The sequence below is a fragment of the Hesperophylax consimilis genome, chromosome 22, assembly GCF_061612785.1.
Source record: "Hesperophylax consimilis isolate HC1 chromosome 22, BYU_Hcon_1.0, whole genome shotgun sequence".
NCBI classification, from domain to species: domain Eukaryota; kingdom Metazoa; phylum Arthropoda; class Insecta; order Trichoptera; family Limnephilidae; genus Hesperophylax; species Hesperophylax consimilis.
This window is the reverse complement of record NC_142857.1, coordinates 8,231,508-8,255,856: the sequence shown is the minus strand read 5'-3', so window position 1 is coordinate 8,255,856 and position 24,349 is coordinate 8,231,508. Positions and strand designations below refer to the sequence as shown.

Genomic DNA, 24,349 nt, shown 5'->3' with positions numbered 1-24,349 from the left:
TATAATATGCATGTTTTATATATGAATCCTATAATTTCTATACCCGCTATATCCGATTTTTTGACAAAATGATCTGAGTATGACATCTTGTTCACATTTTTGCGAGCAACAAGAGGAGCCTAAAATTGAGTTTCAAAACACTCCTTATCGCGACCAAAAACCATGTTAAAACTGCGAGTGAGAAACCAAATCCGCTATATCATACAGAAAGTTACTATCAAAACCCGCTATATCGGATTCAACGAATCACAAGCAGTTATTTTGCCAAAATACAATATGGCCACCGCTCTGACGCCACGCTCGTGTGTCAAAATGATCTACGCGTGAGTTTCTAAACCCGCCATGTCGGCTCAGTTGACTTTCAAAATCACGAAGTGAGTATCAAAATCCGCTATATCCATTTTATTTATCGAAATTACTTAATTATTGTTAGACATATATAGAAAAATAAATGCTATTCGAAATTTTATTACTCCAATTCATTATATAAAAAATTGTAATGCATTTATTTATGTACGCTAGAGATGTGACAGTTTTTTGCGGTTTTCTCCAAATCAATGAAAGTTGATATAGCGGGTATAGAAATTACACGACTCGTATATAAACTTTCCGGAAGAAATTTTCTAAATGATAGTGAAAATCTTATCAAAATCCGTTGCGTAGTTCAGAAGAACTAAGCACACAAACAGACGCAGATAGCGACTTTGTTTTATACTATTTAAAGATTATAGAAAAAATTACACAGTGATCAGCCTTCAATATGACGGTTGCGGTCTTTGTAGGTTATGGTACCCGATTATGGGTACCCGGTTGTTCTAGTGTTAAAAATCAAGAAATTTAAAGGTTTTCATTTACGATTTGTAAATAGCAATAGTTTAACCTCTCCAGAGATGTGCAAAATGGGTACCCAAAACCATTTGAAATGCAAAATGGAAATGGGTCAACACTTTTCCATTTGAAAATGCAAAATGGGTTTTAGAAAAGCATTTCAAATGCAAAATACCTATTTTCAAAATGCATTTAAAATGCAAAATGGTTTCTCAGGTCAAACAATTAAAATAATTATAGAATTTTTAAACAATTTTGTCATTTAATAATGGACATCAATGTAGAACAAACATATTACATGATGGTAAATCCAAAAACACCACGACTACAGATTATGAAACCACAAAAAATTTGCGCGGGACTAATGTTGCCAACGTAAAAACATAGAAACTGCTATCTAAAATTTAATATTACAGCATCATGGCCCCACGTTCAGTACCTATTTGAATCAGTATTTTTTTTAAAGGTATCACTCAATTGCCAGGGCTCCTACCAGGGAGCAACTTGACAAATGTAAATTATCTCTCATAGCGAGGTTGAGGACCGACTGATATTTGGGGCTTATGAAAAAAAGATGAGTGAAGATAGTAGGAAGAATGTTGCAAAAAAGCATTTAAAATGGAAAATGCATTGAGAAAAGCATTTAAAATGCAAAATGGTTTATAGAAAAGCATTTAAAATGCAAAATGGAAAATACCCATTTTGCATTTTGCATTTCCATTTGAAAAGGATTTATTTGAAATAAAGCACATCTCTGAACCTCTCTAGTGGTGAAATAATGAATTCAACATTTATAAAATATAATTTATTGGACAAAGGCATTGCATTACAAATACATGTAATAAAATATTGTACATACACAATTCAAATTCAAATAGCAATCAATGATTACTTTAGAAGGGTCCACAAGACAGAGGGTACAATATCAAAATTTGTAATAATATACAAAGGAGTTCTTTATTATTCATAAAGTATTTTTAGTATATATACGGACCAATAATTGTTTGTACATATACAAACCAATTATTGTTTTGTAGAAATACCAACCAATTATCGTTCGATTACATACATTTCAACAACATCATTAATAATTTAAAACTATAAGGCAAAGTTAACCTAAAATTTTGTACATAATTAATCGGAACCTTCGATAGAACTGGAGGTATTTGGATTACTATCTTTGCTTTCATCTTCACTGTCATCCTTCTCCCAGTCATCATCATCACGAGCTCGTAGATTTCTAATGCTGGATGCGGGACTTCGTTCGTTGGACGAATCGTTTGAAAATATGTCCACGGCCATTTTAATGGGTTCTTTGGATATGAGTTCCTTTCTGGCTTCCTTTACGAGCTCTTTAAGCGAAGAGGTTAACAATTTGTCCTGCTTGCGGCATATTTTGAACGATTCTTCAAGTGTTTTCAATTCGGCATTTTCTTCGGCTTTGGGCGAACGATCGTGCCTAGAAGAAAAAAAATAATACATTTGAGAATTATGTATATCATTGAAACCAGAAAGACGCTTCTATTTTTTAAATGTAAGAGTCTGAACTGCCCGAGTTGGTGGGACCAAATAAAACTAGTATTCCCATTTTGCGGAATGATGTAAGCGGGTGGAAGAGATGAGAACGTGGAAGGTTGGGAAGTACCTGGATATTCATATCTGTTCACTAAATATGGATAAAGCCATTTCAAGCAACGTTTCTAGTGATAACGAGAATATCTTTTAATTTCGGTTGTGACTCTGCTATAACTTCGGTTCAATGAACTCTAAAAACGGTGCTTGAAATTTAAGTGTCATTTTCAAAATGTAGTGTTTTGTTTGGAGAATTCAGGCAAGCAATAAAGTACCAACCTATAAAGTAATATTTTTAACAGAAAATTATTTTAAATGCCATTTTCAAAATTGGTACTGATTTGTTGAGAACTCAGACTATTTAAATAAGACACAAAGTGTAGAAATTGGTTCCACTTTTCAACCTTCAATAATCCAATTTGACCTCCAAAGCCGGCCTGGTCCTAGCGCAGTGCTAGTCGCATGATATTAGTGGAAATGGTTTCAACGAGTTATTAGAACGCAATAGTGCCTCAAAATAAATAAATAATAATAAAAAATTGATTATATTAAACGGTCTCTGTTCTGTTTTGTAAAACTTTAGTCTTCCATGGGTTCCATTTTATATTTAACAGCACCATCTGTTGAACGTAAAAGCAACACATGCTACTGTTTCTTTATCTGCACAGACAGACTGAGCCACAGCAACGAGTGGCGGGGTACAGCTAGTTTGTAATTAATGGAAATTTTAACATTCTCACCGTTTTGATATTTTCTCCTCTTTATGTGATCTGCTTCCCTGGTACCTGCAGAACATTACAAAATATTAATAAGGGTAAAAAATGCCATGGTTTAGCAATGCAGTTAAAATGACAGTAAACTAGTATTTCTGTGAACCTCACATCCTAAAAAATATGATTATAATTTTCCTCTCATTATCGTTACACCTTATCCTTAAAGATATTTTCAAAAATCATTTCTATGAATATAATTAGCTATTACACAGCTGCGAAAGTTCTATTTACATGGGAATAATTCGTATTATTACGAATTAACTCCAAAGATACTACCCGAATTTGAAGGGGCGGCCGAGGAACTCTATTTTCGGCATCTTTGTTTTTTTTTCATAAAATTTGGAAAGGAACGTTTCTAATGTATTATTTTATGTAAAAAAAAAAAAATATTTCAAATAAGGAATTATAAATTTTTTCCAAAGAAATATCACAATGACAATTCTCTTTGAAAAATCCTTCAGGCAGGTACCTACCAAAATATTTATTGAAAAAATGCAAAGAAAGTCCAAATAAACGAGAAGATTTCAAATTTGAAAAAAAAAATCTGTTGACACTGCCACCACCTTGAACCAGAAACGAAACTAACAAACAAATTTACAGACAGACGAAATGCAAAAAGGTTGAGTCAAAACAGGACTTCGCTACGCTCAGTCAATAAAGGTTAATGCTTGCCTCTCTTCCTTAGATGAGCTCTTTTTGGATTTCTTTGAGTGTTTTCTGCTGCTGTGGTGTTTAGAACTTCGCTCAGAGTGGTCCATTTCATCTCCCGATTCTAGAATAAACAATAAAAACAGACAGATTAGAAGTAAATATTCAATCGTAAAAGATCAATGGTTTCGTTGCTTGTGTGGCACGTAGCGCCGTCTTGTTGAAAGTAAACGTTGTCCAGATCAATACCATCCAATTAGGGCCATAAAAAAATCATTAATCATCTCTCGATAGCACAATCCATTCACCGTAACTGTTGCTCCAGCCTCATTTGCGAAAAAGTAAAGTCCAATGACTCCGCCAGACCATAAACTGCACCAAACAGTCACACGTTGAGGATAGAGAGGCTTTTAAACAATAACTCTTGGGTTTTCCGAGCCCCAGATGCGAAAATTTTGTTTGTTACGAAGCCACCGAGGTGGAAATGGGATGATTTTTCGATGGAATTCCGGATCATTTTCACGCATTTCAAGGACCCAATCGAAGCGTGTATCGTTCCATTTTTATTAATGGCGTAGTTTCTACTTGTCAAATGTCAAAAAATGACAGCTTCAAAAGTAACATCTACCGAAATAGCGGGCTATTCAAAATAACACCTCTTATTGGAAAACCCTGTACTTGTCTTTAGCGATATAAGGGGAATTATTTTTAATTGTCATTGGTAGTTTTTTAATATTTTGTCTACAATACATTTGATGGTTCTTTCGCGGCATTTATTGATACTTCTAGGAATCACCCCTTCTTCATTATGAGTAAATCTTGTATTATGTTTAATTGTTTATGGTTAACATTTAATATGACATACTATCTACTACTCTAGCTACCTGAATAACGTCTCTCCCTCGACTCTCTCCGGCTCTTCTTGGACTTCTTGCGGTCGTCTCGTCTCCTTCTGCGCCGGCCGTCGTCCTGCAACGTGTGGAGCGTCTCGGCCATGGCGCTGGCCAGTGAGGACTGGTGGCGTGCCTGCTCGCCCGACCCCTTGAGCGATGACAGGAAAGCGGCAGCGCGGCGTTTGCGGTCCGTCTGGATCTTGTTCTTGTCGCCGCTCTCCGAGTTTTTATCTGAACAAAAACGGTTCTATGACAAAACAGAACGGTGACACATAATACAGTATCTTGTCTTTTATTTTGGCAGTTGAAAGAATATTTCAATGCTCAATAACTCATTAATGAAATGATGTTGCAAGAAAAAATAAAACTGTTTGCGAAATACTAACAGAATTTCTGCTTTGTAGATAAGTTTCTGGTTCTGAAGATATCAGCATTAGTTATTTTTTTATATTAAAATGTTACATTGCTCCCACAATCTTCGAGTCAACTCCGAGTAAGTTTCAAACAAAACAATATTTAAAAACATGTAATAACTAAAAACTTTAACAATGTTGGGCTATTTCGACTCAATCTACATATCCCATCACATGGTATGTTTTAACACATTATTAGCCTACTAAAAAACGCAGTGTAAATATTACGCGGCACGTAAGTTCAGAACAGTGAAAAACCTAACTTATTACCATGGCGTTTGTTTAAACCAGGCCCAGGGCCGGCTTTTCCACACCAATATGGAACGGGCATATAAGAATCTAACTAGTAAGACTATATGTGTTTAAGTGAGACTTCATGGATCACATTTATTTATGTGATCTGCACACGATGGATCACATATTCGATAGCTGCGTAAATAAAAACATACCTTTATCATCAATATCATCTGTGAGATCAATAAAATCTGACGGGTCCACCGGTTCCGAATCTTCATCGATAGTGATGACATCATCGCACCGATCTCTCTTGGATCTCTTCCTGCTGTGCGACCGCTTTCTCTTACTCTCTTTCCTCCTGTCCAAATTGTCTCTCTTGTCATCGCTTTCCCCCAAAGCGTACCACTTCTCAGATGAACTCTTCTCTGATCTATGACTCTTCTTATGTGAACTTGATTTAACATGGGGTAAGGGAGGTGTTGATACATTTTCTGAAGAATTCGGTTCGTTATGGATGACCCGATTGTTTTGTGGCGGAGGTACAGGCTTTGGAACCACCGGAATCAATGATTTTGCTGTTGTAATCGGTTTCGGTACAGAAATCGGCTTTGTTACAGCAATCGGTTTCGGTACAGAAATTGGCTTTGTTACGGCAATCGGTTTTGGAACAGGTTCAGGTTCAGGTATTGCAATTTTCGGAGCATCGATCATTACGGGTATTTCAATGTTTTGTTTTGGTTGTATGGATACAGGTTTTGGATCTTCGGTTGTGGGGCAAGTTTTGTCATTACTCTCAGTGGTTTCTTTGGTGGTTTCCTCGTCGGAACTGGATTCGTAAGGTAAGGCGGGTTTTGGCAAAATGGGTTCCGGCTCCTTCATCTTCTTGATTGAGAAGGAAACTGGTCCTGGTGCTGCGGACAAAAAGTTTAAGTATATATTTAGAAAACAGTACCTTATTTGGATTTTTCAATGAATATTAAAAAAATATTAACTTATTTATACACATAATTGAAGAATGTTTTTGTATTGACAAAGAACAAAAACGATTTTGTGTTGACAAAGAACATAGAATTCATTGGACAGAAAATCCCTGAACAGAAAGTGTTTCAAACCATAGACATCAAAATTTATTGACAAATCACAGAAAGGGAAACGGTCACGTCCCCACCCCGCTTCGCACAAGTTGGTTTGTTCCACATTCCCTGATGGGATAGACTATCGATTTCAAACACACTTTTATCAGTTCATCTCTTCAATGATACATGGTGTGATGTATGGTAATAAGGTTGAGTATTTGATTGATAGATGGCGCTAGTCATAAAGCTTACTCCAAAGTCTGTCAGATGTCGCTAGGGTGTAACAGGTACTTGTGAGATGATATTGTCAGAGAGCAAGCTCCTCGGGAGCCAGAGAATTACCTACCCTCGGGTAATGAACAGTGTAGTTTAATTCAGACCTTTTTATTGTAACGTAAATGTTGTGTATAAAGCTTCGGGCTTTTAGACACAGATGGCAGTGCTCTTAGTTTTAGCCTCCGACGACAGAGGGCGTCTCAGCTTCAGGTTAGGTTTCATTTGGAATCCCGCTGGCAGATCGAATCTAGCTAGTTCAGAGAAAGGTTGACGAACGCGGTTATATTGTACACGCGATATTCTAAATAAACCAGTTAATAACAAGTAACCTATTAATTACTGAAAGAGGTATCTTCCATCCAAGGAGTGTTGGAAGTCTGTGGCAAGAAGTCCACGGCTGACTACCCTGAAGGGTAGAACATCACAGCTGGCGCAGTCGAACGATAACTGGAGAATTTTTTTTTGTTGTCACACGGCAGCAAAATTTTGTCAACCGGGAACGTGAGGGCTAAGTCACGGGGTGACTTCCAATTGTGTATTCCTTCGTGGAGAAGGGAGACAAGATCGACGATTTCTGTTCTAGGAATTAAGAGGCAATTTACCAGAGGACCATTTTAACAAAGGAAAATAATCCATTGCCAAGGCGAGCGGTGGAGCTAATTTGGAACAATAAAACATTGCCAGGACGTGCGGTGTTTGCAGCATCTATCTATTGCCAAGGCGAGCGGTGGATAATAGCAACTTTTGAAGGAATTTCTGGAAGATTGGCGGCGGAGAGAAGAGTTCCTGAGTTAAGTAGTTGTTTTTTTTGTTGGAGGTTATTGTTCCGGGTTTTGTTTTTTTTCTTGTGTGTTTTTATTGTGGTCTGTGCTTCGTGTAGATATGGAATCGGGAAGAATTCCGAGTTTTAATCATCTCGAGGGAGATTGGTTCGTGTTTAAGCTTCGTCTAGAACAGTTTTTCGTTATAAATGATGAGATTAACGCGGATAAAAAAAGGGCGTTTCTGTTAAATCTTTTGGAGCCGGATACACTCTCTTTGTTGATAAATTTGTGTTTTCCACTTAGAGTTACGGACGTATCATTTGAAAAATTATGGGCACTTCTTGAAAAACATTGCAGTAAAAAGCGTTCAGTATTCAAAGAACGCAAAGTATTTTTTTCAGCAAGACAAGAGGCGGGCGAATCCATTAAAGATTTTGGGGTTAGATTACGGTCTTTGTCAACGTATTGTGAATTTGAAGCTAGGTTGGAGAAAAATTTAGTAGATATGTTTGCCATTGGATTATTACCGGGTCGCATTAAAGACAAGATTTACTTGGAAGGGCTGAAATTGTCACTTAGCGAACTAGAGGAAATAGCTAATAGTATGTCAGTTTTAGACGTTCCAAATAATTCAGTTAAATCAGAGGTTAACATCATCAGTAAGAATACTAGCAGTAGGCATTTTTCTAAGGGCAATAAACAAAAGTTTGCCGCGAGTTCATCTGTAAACAAACCGACGTATACAGTACCATCGGGTGCGAAAACCCAGTGCCGAATTTGCAAGAAAACGGGTCATTGTACGAACTCATGCAAATTTCGCAATGCGAGATGCTACAAATGCAATGAAGTAGGTCATCTGCAAAAATATTGTGTGAATAATAACTTTTCAAATAGTGTAAATCCAATTGTTGAGGATTTTTGTTGTAATAATCATGTGATAGCTTCAATAAAACCGTTCACAGCAGACATTATAATTAACGACAAGCATTTAAGAGCGATGGTCGATTCGGGATCTTCGTTAAGTGTAATGCAGGAAGAAATCTTTAAGCGTCATTTTGGTTCATTAAAATTATTGGCGGATAACCGTATCATTACTGGGTACGCAGGGAATCCTTTGAAAGTTATTGGCAAAGTTATTTTTGACGTGAAGTTCAAAAATAAAAACAATAATGTTACATTTATAATTGTTGCGGGAGGTTCAGATCTAATTGTAGGTAGAGATTTCATGGATATTTTTGGGTTAGAAATCGCTTCAGTACAAAATACAATTAATTCGGTGGACCCTGAAGAGGAATATAAGGATTATTTATCGCGTTTGCCGTTGGAAAACTCAGAGGAAAAATCGGAAGACGATCTAGGTTCCGATTTCATAGGCTATATAGAAAAGTGTGAACACTTAGATGTAAAGCGTATAGTCGCAGCAACAGGCTCAGACCCAGAAATTCAAGGAATTTTAGGGCATCTTCGTAGAGGGTGGCCCAAGTGGGTAAATCGCGATAGTTTTTTATGGAAATTCTGGATGAAAAGGAATGAATTATCTATTGAAAATGATTGTTTGTTTTGGCAACATAGAATTATAATTCCAAGTTCGCTTCAGAGTAAAGTTTTAGATTTGTTACACAGATCGCATTTGGGCATTGTAAAAATGAAGGGATTAGCCAAAGGTTATTTTTGGTGGCCGTCAATGAACAAGGACTTAGAGAAAATCGTTCAAAGTTGCAAAGATTGTGCAGCAGTTAGGCCGTTACCACCTAAGAGTCATTTATCAGTCTGGCCTAATTCAGGATCAGCATGGAAGAGGCTGCATCTGGATTATTGTGGGCCAATTTCGGGGAAAATGTTTTTAGTTATTTGCGACGCTTTCTCAAAATGGGTAGATTGTGTGGAAATACCGAAAGCAGACTCAAGTCATACGATTAATGAGTTGAAGAGAATTTTTTCAAATTTTGGGTACCCGGACTGTATTGTAACTGATAATGGAACCGTTTTTACTAGTCAGGAGTTCAAAGATTTCTTAGAGTATAATAATATTGAGTTTTTGACAACGCCAGTGCGTCATCCCCAAAGCAATGGGCAGGCAGAAAACTCGGTAAAAAAAGTGAAGAATTTTTTAAAGAAAATTCTTGTTAATAACGTATTTAAGTCAAATTATAGAGATAGATTATATGAATTTTTAAGTGATTATAGAAATATTCCACATTCCACAACTGGAATTGAACCCTCAGTGCTAATGTTTGGTAGGAGATTAAAATCAACCTTTAGTAGCCTTTTACCTAAAAGTTTTGAAGGAAACGTAGCAACCTCGACAGAGAATTTAGCGAATGCGAATATTAATAAAGGTCAAGAAAATCAGTTTAGGAATTTCGGTGGGGTTGTTTGTAGAAGTTTTCAGATAGGTCAGAAGTGTTTAGCGAGAGACTTCAGACAAGTGAATAAATGTTCTTGGGCAAAAGGAATTGTTGAAAAAAGACTGGGAAAAAAACTGTATATTATTAAAATTGTGGGGACACAGATGTCGTGGAAAAGGCATATTGATCAACTGAGAGGATGTCCGCAGCACAGAGAGGAAGAGGCAGAGAGTGAACCTTTCGCGTCTGATATGACGAAATGCTGGGCAGATGAGGTTGACACGTCACTCCTTTTGAGAGATTTTAACCGGTGTTCTCTTGATTTCAGCTCTCCAGGGAGAAACAGAAGCCCACCACAAAATGAACCAGCACCATGGGCGGGACGACTTCGTCCCAGACGTCTTTGAAATGACCTCCAGGGAAAGAATCAGCTACTTATAGAGTCAACATCTTTTTGGAGTAGAGTCAGTGCTTAATGAATTATTTAATTTTGTGTGTAATGATATATTTTCAAATATTTAGTTCTTGATTTTAATAATATTGATTTTAGTGACATCTGTTTGCGATTGTATAGATTCGTGATTTTAAAAATAATACTGTAACAATGAAATATCGTAGACAGGTTTCTAGTTAGCAGGGGGAAGATGTTGTGTATAAAGCTTCGGGCTTTTAGACACAGATGGCAGTGCTCTTAGTTTTAGCCTCCGACGACAGAGGGCGTCTCAGCTTCAGGTTAGGTTTCATTTGGAATCCCGCTGGCAGATCGAATCTAGCTAGTTCAGAGAAAGGTTGACGAACGCGGTTATATTGTACACGCGATATTCTAAATAAACCAGTTAATAACAAGTAACCTATTAATTACTGAAAGAGGTATCTTCCATCCAAGGAGTGTTGGAAGTCTGTGGCAAGAAGTCCACGGCTGACTACCCTGAAGGGTAGAACATCACAGTAAATAAACACAATTATAATAATAACCTTTTACTAATTTTAAAGAGTTCCCAACACCGAAGTCTGCATAGTAAAGGCAGACATAACACATTGTTAGTTTTTTTTATAGAATTCATTTCAAACGCTACGAGGCTTACAGTGCTGATAAAGATTGCAATTCAACTAACCTTTACTTTGCGCTTCTTCTTTCACAGTATCTTTCTCAAGATCGCTCTTGTCTGCAGCGCTGATAACTGTCTGTTTTCTGGACTGTTCGTAAAATGACCTCTTGTGTTTGTAGTACCCATAGTACTGATGCTCGGGGTTCAGGAAGAAGAACCTCGGATCTCCCTTCATCTTGACGATATTCTCAAAGGCGTCGCCGTTTTTGGCAACATAGGACGCCATCTTGTCCACGATTATTTGAAGATCAGGCGGGGGAATCATTATGGAGGATTTGCTGTGAGATTGATCTGGAAATAAAATAAGATTTTTAAATTTAAGCCATTTCAAATTCATGATAGTTTAACAAAAGAAAATTAAATCAGTGGAACAAAATTTTTTCATTACTACGCAACAGGTTTTTTAAAAATCCTTTCACCGCATTCTTACGATCTGAACTATCATGATTTTGAAATGATTTCGATTTATAAATCTTATTTTATTTCCAGGTAAATTTCACAACAAATTTTCTTTTTCACAACCACAACTCATTTTTTTAAACTGTTCCTTTCCTATGATTTAAGATTTTCACGGCCAAATTTTCACGACCAAAAATATTTTTGTTGTTTGTTTTTGGGGTGTTATGCCGTGTTGCGCTAACTCCTTCTTTAGCCAACGTTTCGGACAACATTACAGTGTCCATCATCAGGGCAGATGTGTCATCTGCCCTGATGATGAACACTGTAACGTTGGCTTGAGAGGAGCGCAACACGTCATAACACCCCAAAAACAAATAACAAAAATGTTACTATTCTATTCTTGATAGACTTATTATTGCTTATCTTAAGAAGTTCATTAATTCTTCTGAATTATGTTGAAACACATAAATAAACAATAATAATTAATTATAAATAATAATAGCAGGATACAGCTATAATTTTATAAATAGTGAGGCTTAACTCTTACAGACTGTGTGTATATTTTGAAAATACATGAATAAAAATTGGCAGTTTTCGTTTCTCAATTGTTGGTACAACTAGCTTGGCGAGCTAGTTTTTTTTTGTATTTTAGCTAATGATTTAGGCAGTAACCATATTTAAATTTTGAAATATGATTTTTGTGTTCAATCCCGAGCAAATGTCTTTTTTAACTTTTTTTTTTAAATGTTAGTTTTGAAGGTATTTTTTCAACATTTGAATTTTTATGTAATGTTTTTTTATTGAATGGAATGTTATATTTTTTGTACACAGTGTACGATTTGTCATTTTGTGTGAAATATGCCCTCTGAGGCATAACGTTATTTCAAATGAAATGAAAAAAGAAAACACTATACCAACTGTTATCAAGGGTCAAATATAATTGAGGTCTGAAAGGGTTAACAAAAAAAATCACGCATCACCTCAGCACCCCCCCCCACACGCACTATTGTGCTGTTTCACCATCATCGTCTTCAAACTGTTTTATGTAAACAAATAAGAATATTTTAACTGGTGAACGCCAGATGTCAGTAAGAAAAAGGTTCAAACTATTTTTCGGTTCACTTACCTGTTAAATTCGTCATATTAAATTAGATTAAAAAGTCTGTACTATTATAAATTTTAGGGTTTAAGGTAGTTTTCTTACCAGAATCTGAAGAGTCCGAGTTGTCTTCACTGTCAGAATAGTGAATCAGCTTCAATCCTCCCGACTTGAATTTCTCCGGTCTCGGTGAATTGGTGTTTGAATTAAATGGACTGCTGTACGGAACAATTTCTTTCTCCACAACAACCGAGGGAGCTGTAACAGCAGCAACCGTACTAACGACAGCTTTCACCGCTTCTGTTGTTGTGTTCTTATTGTACATTACTGCAGCTTTAGAAATATCCGGTTGATTTACAATCGGTTGAAACGTGTACGCTGCGTATTTCTTCAGTTGTTCCACGTCCATTTTGGAGAATGTGCTTTCGGTCGTCTCTGGTCGTATGGGCAGGGGCAGGATTTCGGTTCCCGGAGGCGCTATGTCCATTTCGGTCGAACCGTCCCCTTCGGTCTCGTTCGTCTTACCCTTAATTTGGTTGACCAGCATGGAATACGCACAGTCGGCCGACGGCTTGTACGTGATGCTCGGTATGGAGGGCGCCTGGAAGGCATTGAAAAAACATAAAGATTAGTCAAATTCAGCGAGTGTTTTTACGTTACATCAACCCAAATATCAATGACTGAATTAATTGCTAGCCATACTAACTTTTAATAGAAATGATAAACGCAGATTTGTATGAAATAGGACTTACGCCATCAAATTTGATTTCATTGTGAAAAAATATTGTTAGAGTTGATTCATCGAGTCGACGTATAAATTTAATTATGAACCATTTGTAAAAAACATGCATTTGCAGAGAAAATTATTGATTCATCGCTAATGCGATAATATAACAAACAAATGCACAATTTGCGTATTACAAAATTTTAAACCAAACTAGGTTTGCATTATGGTGGTTGAAAAACCAAATTAACTTTTTACATACTATTAAATGTCATTTCGTCGTTGCGCTTGTTTTTTTACACCAAAAATTTCAACCAATCTCGGCTACGTGCAAAAGTTTAACAGCTTTCGCACAATACTCATTCAAACATTTTTTTGTTGACGCATTTGAATACAAAACTGAGGAAGTTTTTTGGCTTCCTCTGTAAAATTTGGTAAAACTCACATAGCCGGTCTTGCAAGCACGACGACGATTTGTCATATATGTTCAAAATCAAGTCACCATGACTAAGATGAAAAACTTTTTAAATATGTACCTATTATTATATTATTTTCAAACTTTCTAAGAGTTTTTTTGATGTACAAAATAATTAGATGATATAACTAATAATTTAATCCTTGGTGAAGTATTTTACTGGTGGCTGTTTCCACGTCGTCAAAGGGCATTGCATTGTAACCTAATGAATATATTATATATAATAATATTCAAATGATATTTCAAGCAGCGGTTTGGTGCAATTTGCGAAAGCATTCAAATGCTCGAATGTTTTGGGCGGCCGTGCGGCGGCACTAGAAGGGCTCCTGTAAAAGACAAGGCAGATCATCAGTAATACACAGTGGAATAAAACATCAAACAAGTCACTAGTTCATTGAACAGCTTTATTTTGTATTCACTTTCATACAATTACTACAGAAATCAGTCACTTTTATCAAAGGTATGAGACTCTATAAACAATTATTGATGTCACAGTGAGACTAACAATTATTGATTTCACAGTGAGACTCTAAACAATTATTGATGTCGCAGTGAGACTCTAAACAATTATTGATGTCACAGTGAGACTCCAAACAATTATTGATGTCACAGTGAGACTCCAAACAATTATTGAATGTTACAGTGAGACTCTAAACAATTATTGGTGTCACAGTGAGACTCTAAACAATTATTGATGTCACAGTGAGACACTAATCAATTATTTAAAAAAAAAACAAACAAAAATACTAGAGGACTCAAAAATAATAGCCATAAAAAATTATCTCTATCCGGTGCACGGAGAAAAATGTATTGCTGATTTATTAAAATCTAGGCCGTTTCCTAATAAACTTTTAGTACATTCATAATATATCAGAAAACGTGTTCATGCACTTTTGTACTGATATTATGTAATGATGAAATGCGAAAATATTAGTTTATTTTATTTTAAACGTGTTCATAATATACCGGAACACGTGTTCATGCACCTGCGTTTGTCCTAATGCAATGACGAAAAGCGAAGATATTACATTTATTTTTATTTTAGACGTGTTTCGACGTCGCGATAACACATTCGCGTTTTACTGAAAGTTTATTAGGAAACCTGCCGAATCATTCATTGAAGGCCTGCAATCCCGTTTTCAACCGTATTACGAATAATTTGAAGAGATTCTTAATAAATTTACAATATTTTATATTAAGCGAGTGAGTTGTAATGTGTCTTATTTTTGTTGATATACTTACGGATCAATCAAAATAACAACTTCTTAATTTACCTATTAATAATTACGTACTTTTATTGCAATAATCGAATGTGGTTTGGCAAAACCCTCCAAGCCACAAAATTAAAAATTTACAGGAGACGATAAAAACGAATATTTAAAATCTTAAAGTTTATAATAATATGAAAGTGTATGTTGTATGCAATTCTATTTATAATTATGAGAGTTTTGAGAGATTTTTTCTACAGTTTGTTTGAAATAACTTTAAAAAAATCGCTGGCAAAAATTTTTAGTATTAAAAATGCCTTAAGCAAAAATTACCTCACCATTCTTTGTAGACTATCCTGTATAAAATAACTGAAAAGTAACATTCCCAAAAAATGTGGCTTGAAGGGTTTTACAAAAACACAGTTGATATTGAGTAGTAATCACAGTGAAAGATAGAATACAGATCAATTTAATGAAAGACAACTACAGACACAGTGAAAACGTTCCTAGCAACATCATTATTTGAGAAACAATTTCCACTGTCTAGAAAAAAATTGTTGAAATTTTCCATAATTTAAAAAGGGTTGTTAACAATTTCCATCACAATAAAAGATTCATTAACAAATTCCATCACATTAAATTTTTTTTAACAATTACCAGTATGGTGAAAGATAAAATGAATTTTTGACTATTGTAAAAGACTCTCAATAAAAATTCTACAAATCAATGTTATATAAGAATATAACAGAATTCAGATATAAGGTAATTTTAGTTAACGTTAAGTTCGATATTCTAAGTTTTTGAATATATTATTATAAAATAACTTAAAATAGCGTGAACGCATTGTGAAGAGTGTTTCACTGTGACTTAAGTACTTTTTCACCTTGCAATAAACAGGTAGGTACATTAAAACAATTTACATTAACCAAATGTTTAAAAGTCGTAAAAAATAAATATAATACAATACCATTTCGAAGTGACGAGCTTGTCTATGGAATAAATATTTTTAAAGAGAACAAAGCACAGTAGTGGTTATTTTAATATCACAGTAAATAAGAAACAGTATCACAGAATATGAAACAGTTCCAAGGAAATCACAGGAACAGTTCCAAAAGAATCACAGTTAGGAGCAGTTCCAGTTGTATCACAGAATGTCTTTAAATAAGTGACGGTGGTTTAGACACCTACCGATTCCACGGGAACGGGAGCCAAGCTCGGGTGGAGATAGTGCTCCTCCTCTTCTATTTTCTCTGCAACAATAGAGAAAAATAACATTTTTTATTATAAATATAAAGTTTTTTTTACAGGTGTTTTTCTATGTCTGTCTCACTAGGATATACATGTGTCGAGACAGACGTATTGGATACATAAATTAGTGTTTACATATTATTTGATACATATAAGATTTCATTACATTAAATGACAATGTGAAAATGATAAAAAAATAATAAATAATAATAATAAATGATAAATTGGTTAATCAGCTAGTCTAGTTGGAGTACATACTTATGAAGGGGTTTTTATAAAATTTTTGATCTTGGATCTGTCTTGGCTGATGATCCAAGACTTGGTGTTTGTTTTATATTTTAAAAAAAAATTGTTCAGTCTAATGGCTATTTGGAGAGCATTATATAGCCTTGTTGCAAAATATCTAAAATTTCTCTGGCCAAAAGTTGTTTTAGCGAAAGGGATTTGTAAGAGATTATGTCCTTTAGTTCTAGTATCACAAGCAGTTTGGACATTGTCAAAAGTGGTTTTGTGTTTGAAGAGGTATGCTAGTATGTTTTTGGCATAAAGTTGCCTAATGTCCATAACACAGATTTTCCTAAAGATTTCATCCGAGCTGCTTGTGATCGGTAGTTTGAGGATAATCTTTATTATAAGTTTCTGAGTTTTAGAGATTGGATCAATGGCGGCAGCTTTGCTCCTCCCCATGTTGTGATACCATACTCTATTAAAGATTGACAAAGTGCATAGTAGATTGTTTTGAGCTGGTTTAGGTTGAGAAAGTTGCATTAGTGTTAGTTCTCCCCTAAAGAGGTGCAGCGGTGCAGGGGAACTCCAGCTGTGCTGTGACCGGGCTGTTAGAAAACAACACTCACCTTCTTGTTGTTTCTCTTGCTGGTCTGGCCGGTAGCGCCCCTCCCGTATTGCGCCCAGCACGAGGCTGTAGTAGCGGTGCAGCGGGCACTCCAGTGACAAGAAGTCAAACTGCCGATTGCCCGCCTGCTTGGCTTTCAGTAATATCTCCATCTGCGTCCCTTGCGAGGCGATGAAAGCCGCGGTCTTCTCCACGATGGCGTTGAGCTTCTTTGTGTCCGGCTGTGAAAAGGCGATATAATTAGACTTTGAATGGTTATTATTGACACGGAGACATTCTGCAGCTTACGTAAGCATTCAGGCCATAAGCCTATTGTGCTAGACCTTATTTTTCACCTTGTTCCTTTGACAGTAGCCAAGTCCCTTTAGTAATGTTCATAAGGGTTGCTATTGGGTAGGAGTGAAACAAATTGAGTTTGAGCAGGTTTTTCAGAACAAGTTATGCAAGTTGTGTAGTATGAGCTTTTAGTTTCACTTCTGTTGAGTTTTATACATTTTCTTAATTCATGTGGGTTCTAATTCTCAGTTTATTCCACACTTTATGACCCGATACTCGGAAAGCAGGATCTCTGGACTGTAATTTGGTTCCTTCAACATTTTGATGGCTAGTACAGTAAATTTTGTTGTTGTTGTTAATATTTAACAGATGGCACTGGACAAAAGTAATGGACTAATTAAGGAAATTCTCGTACATCAGGGAAAGGACAAGAAAAAAATTACGAGTGTTTGATTATTACCACTGATGGTTGCTATATATCTATCTTCATTTAAGAGCTAGTACATAATAACTTAATGACTTACCAGAGGCATTCCATCAGGAATATTGAGGTCCGGCGTAGGGACAAAAGGCTCATCATCTTCAGCCTGTTTGTCCTTCTCCTCCTGCGTTACGGCGTCTTTCTTGCCCCCGTCACCATCGTAGTTGAACTCCACCTGGCCGTAGGAGGCGTTGTGGGCCATGTGAAGGCGCTTCAGCTCTTCCTCTAGAACGTTTTAATATAATGTTTGAATCAGTATAAACATTCAAACATTATTTGTATTTATCTGATTTGGCAGTCGCCAGATCCTTGGCCGCCAAGTTGCCGCAGCAGTCGTATTGAATTTTCATCTAAATGGTGAAATCCCCATGAGATTGTCTCCTACAATACAAGTCATCAAAATATCAATATTTGCAGCCAGCCTATAAGCGTGTGATATTAAGATATATGTACATTTGAATTTCACTTAATTGTGTCTCATGTGAAGTCACGAAAAACCAGTCTATACATTTTACCCAAGCTCACTTTGAAAGCTCATAACTTAATTTTTTGATAAATCCAAAAACAAATTTTACTTTCGTTATTAACTCTTTAAATACAGAGTGTCCGGGGGTAAAGTGCGCTAACTTCGGCAGGTTCTAGGTTCAGGTTCATGATAGTAGAAGTAAAAAAGATAAATAACTTTTTCCAAGTTACAATATTTATCTTCCTAAGCAAAAATATTTTTCCCTAAAAGAATATTTATTTTACAAAACAAACATTCAACTTTTTAACAATGAATTAAATTGGAATTTTGAAAAAAGTTATGTAACTTTTTTAATTGTACTATCATGTGGAATCACCCCCTGAAGTTCATAAAAAAAAGACAACGTTATTTATTGTCTTAGTAAAAAAAAAATTGCTGACTTTGGGGAATTTATATACGGAAAATCTTGAGGAATTCACAAACTGCATGAGTAAGGTAGCCGCAACAATCAATTAAAGGAACTCCTCGAGTGCGATTATTTTAGGCGATTTCAATGCAGATCCCAAAAGTCTGTTTGGCCGAGATTAGAAAAATTATGCAAATAGTTTTGCTACCTTTGCGTTGATATGAAGTTGATGAACTGTGATACTTTTACATATGTGAGTGATGCCCATAGTACCACAAGCTGACTAGATCTCTGTGTCATTACAAAAGTTCTGGAAAAGCTACAGCTAGCGTAAATGTCCAATATGTGGTCTGATCACTTGCCAATGATAATAAATCTCTACCTTCAATTTCTACCAGCCTTTTTGGAATCGTGTAATGATAGTATGATTGATCCTTTTGGATGGAATCCAAAATCTAATGTTGAAATAATAAAATTACTGAAACTATTAACAACAAACTTCTAAACATAATTCAAGATTTTGACCAATTATCACTTGATAAAAAATCAGCTGCAAAATCACATGAAAAGCAAATAAATTCCTTTTATAAAAATGTTGTAGACGCACTGCAAAGCTGCCTCTACCACATTTAATAACACAAATTGAAAAAATAGAAAAATTCCGAGATGGAATCATATGGTTGCAGCCAAATATGCAGAATTGAGACTTTCTTTCATGGCTCGAAGCCGGAAAACCACTCTCAGAGCCGGCTGCCGAAGACAGGAAGAAGTACCGAACGATTTTCAAAGTAGCTCTGAAAAAATGCCAACAAATAGAAATTCAACAGCGAATGGATGGTATTGCCACCTCACTAATAAATAAAGATTTCCATAAATTTTAGCAAAAACCCTCTTCAGAATTGAAAACTAATACGAAAACTCCTCTCTCACGTGAATGGACTAAGAGGAAGGGAAAATATTGCCAATGAATTTCGTAACTTCCTTTCTATGGCGGATGAAGAAGTATGGTAGTTGAAAAACCTCTGAATGTAAATATTAAATTGAAAACCGAAGGTAATATTACCACTAACATCATTCCGAATATGGTAGAAAGAGCTGTAAGAGAGATGGCTACAGGAAAAGCCACAGGACATGACTCAACAGCTCTTGAGCACATTGAGTATGTTGGGCCAGCGGTTCATATTAACCTACCAAAACTATCTGGCGAGTTTTCTAACAAATTTTATTTGAAAAGTGGCGAAAGGCAAGGAGGAAACATGTCTCCAGCACTCTTCAATATATTCACTGATGAACTAATTCAAAGACACAAAAATAGGTTGCATGTTCAAGGAGTATGTGTAAATAATATTAATTACGCAGATGATATGGTTCTTCTAGAACCGTTAATTTGCGCAAATGAATCTACTCCAAATATGTGAAGATTTTGCAAAAAATCATAACCTTGTATATAATACGTCGAAATCAATTGTTATGGTTTTCAAAAGTAAAAATGAAATCATGCGAACACCTTCAGTATGGTTAGACGGAAGGAAAATGGATGTTAGTCGTAGCGTCAAATCCTGGGACATATTATCATAGACGACCTGAAAGACATTGAGGATTTGGAAAGACAAAGAAGAGCGATATCCGTTAGAACAGTTAAGCTGTCAGGCATTTTCACTTTTGCAGTACAAACGTCAAAAGGATACTATTTAATGCATTCTGTACTTCGCTGTACACGTCAGAACTGTGGGTAGATTACACTGCATCCCAATGGCATAAGCTAAAAGTCGCTTACAATAATGCTTATCTCCAACTATTCCACCTACCGAGATACTGCAGCGCTACGGAAAAGTTCCTGGAGAGACGAGTGCACTCTTTCAGAGAGCTTCTTCGCAACCACATAGGAAGCTTATGGCGCAACTACGCCAATCAGATAACACTATCCTCACTGCCATGGTTGCATGGATGGAGTCCCCCCTGATGGCACGACAGGAGACGGGAGATGTTCAAATATCCTCCACAAACGGCTGCTTGCACACATTTTTCACTTCTATTCTGCATTTTTTTGTGCCTATCTATGTATTCTTATTATTTGCCTGTTATTTTAAAAAATGGAATGTATTGCATTGCACTACCCTTGCATACATTCTGGAATAAACTCTTATTATTATTATGTAAGGTCAGGGAATATTCCCGAGTGCACATCACGGGTCATATCTAAAACACTGGACCCTCACCCCTGTACATCTCCTCTTCGTCTTCATCAGTGTGCAGCGCCCGGTAGCGCTCCTCGTCGCACAGCCTCTCCGCCCGCTGTTCCTCGGGGGACATGTGGTGCTGCCAGCTGACGGAGCCATACTCCACGCGCGACTCTGCCGCCGCCAGCTCCTTGGCCGCCATATTGCCGCGGCAGTCATATCTGGTGCATAATAGGAATAAGAAACATTGATACTTATGTGTTATGTGACATATTAAAATAAAACAAATAGTTTGGTTATGATATATTGGTGGTGCGAAACTATTACAGATTATTCCATCTCCACAATAACTGACACTTGAAAAGAGACAAAATCGTGACGTTACATTTTTTGAGAATCGATTTAAGACAGATTTTACAATTCTCTTTGTGATTCCTAACAAACCAGTACATTTTGTGTACTGGTTACGTATCACAACTAACCCAAATACTAAATAAACTACACGCAATAAGGTGTCTAAAATATAATATTATGTCATCGTATAAATCAATAAATTTGAAAACAGCACCAGCGGTCCCATGATAAAGGATTCCTTGCTTTTCTACCATGTCTGTCTTGTATACATATTCTTATAGTTTCGTTAAAATAAAATAGTACAAACCGTTGCTTTCTTATGTCAATAAAGGTTATATTTATAAAATGTATGAACAAAATAATACATACAATAAACGATGAATGTGAGACAAAATGAAATATCTTATTTACAAATAAATTGGAACTATCTCCTACCGGTCTATCTTCAAAGAGTCGTCCCCCATCCAAGGAATAAGATGTTTGCCTTGATCGATTAATATCGCCTTTTCATCATCTCTGAAAAGTTTGCACGAGTATCCAAATACCAAAAGGTCTTCTTTACTTTCGTAAATCTCATTTTTACGTAGTATTCCTGAGTCATTCGCATGATTTTGCCACTTTAATGCCATTTTATTTTATGTTATTGGCGTTATTAGTCAACTCACCATCACAAAACCTGGCAAAACTTTGACAGCAGCAGTGTTGCCAACTTGATTTTCAAAATAAAGCCAGACGTCTCCCGAAAAGCAACTGAAAAAAAGCTAAAACCTGAGACCGAAACAGTGACGGCATGACCTAAATTTTCCTAGAATTCATAATGGATTTATATGGGGTATTCTACATTTGCTTAGTACTGGATTCCGCATAATATTTTTCAAATTAGAGCTGAAGCATATATACTAGAACAGATATGTCAAAGATAATTTCATACTTAGTGTGATGCATGGTAATTAGGTTGAGTAGTTTTGATAGATGGCGGTAGACATAAAGCTTACGCCAGGGCCCAGCCAGATGACGCCAGTATAGCAGGTACTTGCGAGAGATATTATCGGACAGTGCAAGCGTCTGGAGGCTCAGAGATTTACCCATGATTTACCTACCCTCGGGTAACAAACAGTGTAGTTGACCAGACAGGTTATTGTAACGTAAATAAACGCAATTATATTAAGAACCTTTTACTGTTTTAAAAAGTTCCTAACCCCCGATGTCTGCATAAGTAAAGGCATAACAACTGACACAACACTTAGTATTTGATCTCAAGTAGCGCGTCTTGCGCAACATATCTATGCTCTCTTTTTCGCTTACTCGCCCACATGAGAAGAGTATTTCCTAATCCAAATACTTCGAACACCGAATTTCAGAGAAAAAAATATTCCCCACAATATTTTCCAAGGGATTCACAATATATCAAATTTCGAATGTTCGAAATTTCCCAATTTTTTTCTTAATTTCGTCAACGTTTTCAAAATTTTCGTAAATTTTTTTATTTCCACCCTAATAATATTTTTCTCCCCTATTTTGTATTAAAAAAGGAACTAGATTATCTTAAAAAAAACGAGCCAAGAAGCTAAACCACTTTTTTTGTAGCTGACGGCCTCAATTTAGAGCTAAACTAGCTCTGAAGGAGCTGAGTTGGCAACACTGTACATCACTGAAACTTCTTCTTTATTTCTGATAATAATGCTATTAAAGATGTTGACTGAAACCATAGATATACCACATTGAAACTCACGAATAAAAATTAAGTAGGTACTTATCTTTTAGGTTGTCAAAATTTCCAAGTAAATAATAATAATTATGTCAAAACGCCATTTTTGTGAAACATCACTTCTTAACTACAGGTGAATTGCTAAGTAATTATTGTTTGGATTATTTTAAAGTAATAAGTTGATTGCAATGCGACGTTTTTATACCGTGTATTGAGTATTTTTCCTTTCCCTCATCATACTAGAAAGGGAGATTTAGTTGCTACAAAATCGTACAATGTTTTTAATATTGTGTCCTCTGCGTGCAAAATTGTGTAGTCTCTCCAAATACTTTAAATTTCTAATAAAACTCTGTTTATCTGAAGTGACCACCCAGATATACAGAGTGTTAAGGAGCGTATTTGACTTTATTTTACCAGCGGTTTCAGAAATTATTTGGAGCAAAAATTTTAATTAAATTTTGGTCTCCGGTGGCTTTTTTTTCAAAAACAATTTTAAAAAATTCTTTGACATATGTCATCACTCAGACGAGTAACTGCCCAACCCCTCAAATTGACCCTAGCTTTCTAATACTTAAGGCCCGTTTATAATAGGAATAAGCGGTAAGAATAGGCCGGTGCCGTAATCCGTAATCCGTAATATTTTAGATCATCGTTTATAATTGAAATAGGAATAGAATAGAATACGTCCATAGAAGTGACTATGCCGCTGTCACCTGTCAATGTCAACTGTCAACCGAGAGTAATTTCTTCCTCCATCTTATAAAAGTAATATTGTTTTATAGAAATAAATATTGAAACGATGGATTCATCAGATATTGTTGCATGTGGAATGTTTTTGTCAATTCTGGGGATAGCATACGCTGCAATAGGAGACACACAATTGACGAAAAAAATAAGGAAAAAACGACGTTGGAGTGTGCGTCCCATTAATCATAAAAGGAAGAAAACAGGACATTTCCATAATTTGTTAAAAGACAGTAGACAACGATCAATTTAAGAAATATACAAGAATGTCGCAGACCAATTTCTATAAATTGTTAGGACTTCTACAACACAAATATTACTGTTCGATTGTCAAATACATAAATAAACCATTCTTGTCAAATAGTATATACCATAGAGCATCCATAGAGTATCGATCGAAAATACATAAATCTCGGTATATATCTCAGCTTTCTGTAATCCGTAACCGCAAAAGATAAAGTTGGACCATCTTTTCGGTTATGGAAAAAAATAAGAGATTATTGCCATCTATTATAAACGGATACACAGGTTTCCTATCTTCCAACTTCTACGGCCTAGGGCTTTACGGCTTATTCTTACCGCTTATTCCTATTATAAACGGGCCTTTACTGATTTTCTATGTTTTTAGTTGAAAAAAATCAATGATGTCACTGGAGACCAATATTTAATTTACAATAAGTCAAGTAAGTCCCTTAACGTATATATACGTTTTCTGTATCTACTTGTACTTTAGGCATAGCCCAATCCATATATAGGTCGTAAGAAAACCCTTATTACTTTTCTGAAGAGAA

At 35.8% G+C, this 24,349-nt stretch overlaps 1 protein-coding gene across 2 annotated transcripts; it reads right to left on the bottom strand.

Annotated features, from left to right (window-relative positions):
• Positions 1 to 1,641: 1,641 nt before the first annotated feature.
• On the bottom strand, positions 1,642 to 21,790 carry LOC149412793 (uncharacterized). Of its 2 annotated transcripts, XM_089645522.1 has the most exons (12): positions 21,542 to 21,790; positions 20,792 to 20,973; positions 17,744 to 17,925; positions 16,945 to 17,164; positions 16,031 to 16,092; positions 12,541 to 13,036; positions 10,944 to 11,228; positions 5,577 to 6,275; positions 4,706 to 4,945; positions 3,846 to 3,945; positions 3,141 to 3,185; positions 1,642 to 2,287 (listed from the first exon to the last, which is right to left on the bottom strand). In XM_089645522.1, the coding sequence occupies exons 1-12, from the start codon at positions 21,733 to 21,735 to the stop codon at positions 1,963 to 1,965; spliced, it is 3,030 nt and encodes a 1,009-aa protein (XP_089501648.1). In that variant the 5' UTR covers positions 21,736 to 21,790; the 3' UTR covers positions 1,642 to 1,962. The 2 variants fall into 2 exon arrangements, with proteins under 2 accessions (XP_089501648.1, XP_089501649.1); XM_089645523.1 differs by lacking the exon at positions 10,944 to 11,228.
• Positions 21,791 to 24,349: the final 2,559 nt, after the last annotated feature.